Raw genomic sequence first — 5,313 nt, forward strand, 5'->3', positions numbered from 1 at the left:
TTGCAGAGGTTCCAGGTTCAGTTCCCCAGCACCCACATAGCTCAAAACTGTCTGTGAGCTCCAGTTCCAAGGGTTCTGATGCCCTCTTCTGGCCTCCAAGTGCACTGTATGCAGGTGATGCACATACATACATACTGGCAAAGACTCATACAAATCAAATCAAATAATTCTTAAAAAAAAAAAAAGTTGGCAATCTAGTGTATGGTGGCACAAGCCTTTAGTTCCAGCTCTAGGGAGGCAGAGGCAGGTGGATCTCTGTGAGTTTAAGGCCAGCTTGGTTTACATAGTGAGTTCCAGGCCAGCTGGGGCTACAGGGAGACCCTGTCTCAAAAAGACCAAAAAAAAAAAAAAAAGAGTTGCCAATCTCAAAAGAGCAGGTGCTGTGGCTCACACCGGTAATCCCAACACTCTGGAGTGGGAAGCAGGAGGATTGCTGAAAATTCCTGACCAGTCTAGGCTATAGGGTTTTATCGGTTGAGTATGGAGAGCCCCATAATATTAACTGGTCAAAAAATAAAACCTCTAGTCGTCTGTTGGAAGACCCACCTTTCCAGTCTCACTGGTCTATCATCCAGGCACAGGACCACCCCTAGGAAGGCAGGTTCACCTTAAGTTATACTAAGAGATTGGTGAAATACATAATGCATTAGTGAGTTGGTAAACTTTTCTTGCTCAGAATCCCTGCCTCCTAGTGCAGTTCTTGTGGATCTGGGTTGCAGGCTGGTGGCTGCCCACTTTTCTGAATTCTTCAGGAAAAGGTAACCTCTCTTCTTTTCTTCTTCATATCCCTTTTTAAAATAAGCACGCTTTCCCTAATGCTTATGCTGCCCCAACATTTTGGGCTTCTTTATTTTTCTCTATAGCTTTCTTCTCCCCACCATGTGGCTGCTAGTCTGCCACCTGTCTGACTTCCATGCAGGTTCTAAACCAGCACAGCTTCATGGCTTTTTTCCTTTTCTCCCCCCAGTCTCCTCCTCAAGGCAGCTGGCAAGATTCATAGCTTGCCTGCCCTGAATATTTTTCCTTAAATTCTAGTAGAATTGTCCTTAAAGCTTCTGTTTGAATCCATTCTTAAATTCTTTTATGAATGGGACTAAGGACTCTCCACCGGACACTGTTTCTCCCCTGTACGAAGACTTTGTCTCAAAAACTGAAAGACAGGGATGGAGAAATGACTCAGTGGTTAAGAGCACTAGCTGCTCTCACAGAGGACCCAGCTTCAGTTCCCAACACCCTCATGGCAGCTAACAACCGTCCATAACTCTAGTTCCACAGGATCCAAAACCCTCTTCTGGCCTCCTCCAGCACTGCACAACTTGGGTGCATTTACATACATGCAGGCAAAACATTCATACACAAAATCTTTTTAAAAATTGAAAGAATATGGGGCTGGAGAAATGGGTCAGAGGTTAAGAACACTGAATGTTCTTGCAGAAGACCTGGGTTTGAATCCTAGAACCCACATGGCAGCTAACAACTCTTCATAACTCCAGTCCTCGGGGATCCAACAGCCTCTTCTGACCTCCACAAGCATTGCACAACACGGGTGCACTTACCTACACACAGGCAATACATGCACACACATAAAAATAATAAATAAAAAAAATTTTTAAATTGAAAGAATGAACATGGGGACCTCCATCTTTTGCATTTTTAGGAAAACCCACTTACCAAGCAAATATATCAATAAGAATAAAACCAAGAGGTACGGTGCTTGCTTCACATGTATTGATCCCGGCACCTAAAAAGAAAAGAAAGGAAGAAAGAAGGAAGGGAAGAAAGGAGGGAGGGAGACCATAATTTCCAAGATGTCACGCACAGGGCTATCTTTAATGCGAAACACAGTATCTAGCAACATACTTGATATAAAGTGTGTTAAATGAATGAAAAAAAGTATGTGATGCTTAACTTTTCTAATGAAGAGACAGAACATAGTTCTATGAGTGTGAGATATTTTTATGTGTAATTGTGAAGGAAGACCAGTCTGGGTCATTTTAACATCCCCCGAGTGTCTGAACATGTTGAAAGGGGGGAAAAAATATCCAGGAAGAAACCTTTTTTCCGAAACAGGTCAGAAGAGGACCTACACCTACTTTGCTACTAACAAAGTTTTGCAGGCAATTCTGCCTGTCCTCTTTAAGAGCTTAAGAGGAATCAGTTCTAATTAGAAAAAAGAAACAAAAAACACTTTTTCAGGAGCAGGCGTTTCCCACTCCAAGCAAAGCGAAGCCAAGTTAACCGAACCGCAAAGACTTGGCTTACTTCAAGCCCAAGCTAATTTATTATTATTGGCCCAAATTTACCCACTCTCCTGCGGCGCAGGCCAATATTCACAATCGCACTGACACCTCCTGCAGGACAAACCAATAGCTAGTGGGGGCACAGAGCTTCTTGGCCATAACCCAGGGAGAACTGCACTCGTGCAGTGCAATCATCCAAACTGCTCTAACAGATGCCGTCTTTAAAATCTGCATTTCGTTAAGAAATGCTTCCAATTTTCCACCTTACAAGCTGGGGAAACAGCTCTCCAGAATCCTTCAGGGAGTGAATCTTATCCTTTGCTACAGACACGTTTAGCCTCCGTCAGGCCACAGCCCAAAGCTAGGCCACACAAGGAACTGTCCATGTGCTCGCCTTTAAAGTAACCGCGCAGCGGGGGCTGCCCCGGAGTTCAACTTCCGGCCACACGCGGAGAGGATGTTTTGCTACAGGAGCTGCTCTGCGGGAGCGCGCCACTGGCCACGCCCCGAGGCACGCCCCCGCCTTCGGAGCGCGAGCCCGGGCGTGCGCGCGCATCAGGGGCGTGGCCTCGGCGGGACGGAGCGCGACCTGCGGATCCCCCGAGCTCACTCGGCTTAGTCAAGCGAAGGCACGACTCGAGCGGGTGGGTGCGAGCACGCGCGCGCGCCCCCGGTGCCCTCCCCGGTGACGTGCCTGGCCGAGGCCGCGCTTGGGCTCTGTAGCTGCCACTGAGCGCCTGTCATGGCGTCCGAGGCGCTGGCTGAGTCGAGCCGGCCGCGGTGTCTATAGGACGAGCGGCGGGCGGCCGGGGATGGAGAGCGGCCCTGACAGCCTGCAGCCGCTTGAACACGGGGTGGCGGCGGGGCGACGTTCTCCGCCGGAAGGGCGACGGCGGAGCGGGCTCGAGACTAGGGATGGCCCGGGAGGACGCGCTGTGGAGAGCGGCGGGCAGGGGGCGGCGGCCGCGGCGAGCAGCCTCGGGGACCCGGCGTCACCCGCCGCCCCTGCACCGCTCACGGGCGCCGCGGGTTCGGACTTGAAGGACAGCGCCTGGAAGGGCCCCGCCGCCGAGGCACCTCCGAGAGGGCAGCACAAGGTGACCGTCTCCCCGGTGCCGGCCGAGGCCGCGGCAGGCCGAGGGTCTGGGCTGGCGGGAGACGTGGGCACCTGCGGGGTGGAGCGCGCGGCCGGCTCGGACGAAGCCACCGGCGCCGGCGGCCTGAGCAGCAGCGGCAGCGAGCCCAGCCCTCCCGGGGACTCGCCCAGCCTGGACTCCCTGGAGTCCTTCTCCAACCTGCATTCTTTCCCCAGTAGCTCTGAGTTCAATAGTGAGGAGGGCGCGGAGAGCAGGGTCCCGGAGGAGGAGGACGCGGGTGCAGCTGGGCCGCCCCGGGCCGCCCCTCTGTGCGGAGAGGAGGAGGACCCCACTCAGGTGCTGGCGGCCTCCAGGGACCGCTTCCCAGGACAGTCTGTGTATCACATCAAATGGATCCAGTGGAAGGAGGAGAACACGCCCATCATCACCCAGAATGAGAATGGACCCTGCCCTTTGCTGGCCATCCTCAATGTTTTGCTTCTGGCCTGGAAGGTACATTGTGCAGCTTTCTACTTCCTACAGTGGGGAGGGGCAAGACCGGGTGAGGAAACTGCTGCTTGGCAGCGGATGGCTTCCTCTTTCCCTCTTTCCTTCATTCATCAGCCTCCTTTGAGACAGGGGCTCTCGATGCAGCTTAGGCTGTCCTTGAACTCATGATCTTCCTGCTTCAGCCTCCTGAATGCTAGGATTACAGGCTTGCCCCACAATGCCTGACAGCCCCCTGGTACATGAAATTAATTCCAGGACTTCCTTGTTGAAAAACCACACACACACACACACACACACACACACACACACACACGTTCAGGAAAAAATACGTATATATTCAGGAGAAATTGCCCCAACCTCAGGCCTCTTTTGTGTTGAGTTAAACATTCAGTCGAAGGTTGTGACTGATAAACAAGAACTGAAGCTTCCTACACCTTGTGATTATTTTAAGCTACATTTCCAACTATGTTATTCCTTCTTACTGACATATCACATGTGTAAAACAGTCGGAATTGGGAAAAAAAAAGTGATCTTCAGAAGTTACTATCAACCCATGATATCCTGGAGTAAGTCTGGATGGTAATAGTGTATTTTCTAAAGAATATTTTGCTCCATTTGGGTGTGGATACATAAGGGAGTGGTGATAGGGAAGATAGGACCCTTTTAGACAAATTCCATTTAAGGAAAAGCATTGGTGTGAGACCCACCTAACATAATTTCTTTTAGTTTTCAAAGATTATCTTTTCATCTTAGGTATGATTTTTTTTTTAACTTGCCTTGTTTCTTTGACTCTACTTAAAAGGTTTGTCATTTTTACCAGGATCTGTATATGTGTTAAGGAAGCCGAACTATTAACAACTAAAAGAAGAAATGATATATCTAAGGTAATGGTGTACAGAGAAGGGCAAATGTATTGAGGACTCAGTATGAGTTACCATAAATAAAGTGTGGTATTTAAGCTTGCAGGTTCGGGGTGCTGAGAGGATGCATCACGCAGCACGTTTTTTCAAATTGATAATTGTATCTATAGTTAAAATGTTTCCTAGAAAAAATAGTTTGGATTATTCTAACCATTTGGGAAGAAAATCAGGTAAAGAGAATAGAATGTATTACATGTCTTGTCTTCCCATTGCTAGCAGTAGAAATAAGACAAACATTGCCAATATCTGTTGCATGATGATACCCATGTTTTATGTAAAGGCAGTGCTTGCTCTTGAAGAGCTGTCAAGATACATGGGGTTGCTGCATGGGTACACTTCAAATGACTGAAGAACAATAAATGTTAAGTTATATCAAACAAATGGAAATGTATTATATATCCCCAAAGGGGAAATTGTCCTCTGGTCTGGCACAGTCCCAGAAAGCTACATGGAATTCATGGGTCTAGAACCACACTTTTTTTTTTTTTTTTTTTTTTTTTTGAAAAAAAAAAAAAAAAAAAAAAAAAAAGAGGACGATAAATCTTTCACTGTGATATATCAAAATAA

General features: G+C 48.3%; 1 protein-coding gene across 2 annotated transcripts in view; it reads left to right on the forward strand.

Moving 5' to 3' along the window:
• The first annotated feature begins 2,857 nt into the window (after positions 1-2,857).
• Mindy2 (MINDY lysine 48 deubiquitinase 2) overlaps positions 2,858-5,313 on the forward strand; it is a 97,419-nt gene continuing 94,963 nt past the window's right edge. The window contains exon 1 of one of the 2 annotated variants that reach the window (XM_008836861.3): positions 2,858-3,829. In XM_008836861.3, coding sequence (XP_008835083.1) covers positions 3,053-3,829 — 777 coding nt within the window. In that variant the 5' untranslated portion in view covers positions 2,858-3,052. The remainder of the gene's footprint in view (positions 3,830-5,313) is intronic. The other variant, XM_008836862.3, reaches the window with a different exon arrangement.

The sequence above is a fragment of the Nannospalax galili genome, unplaced genomic scaffold (assembly GCF_000622305.1).
Source record: "Nannospalax galili isolate Female #2095 unplaced genomic scaffold, S.galili_v1.0 scaffold117, whole genome shotgun sequence".
Classification (NCBI taxonomy): Eukaryota; Metazoa; Chordata; class Mammalia; order Rodentia; family Spalacidae; genus Nannospalax; species Nannospalax galili.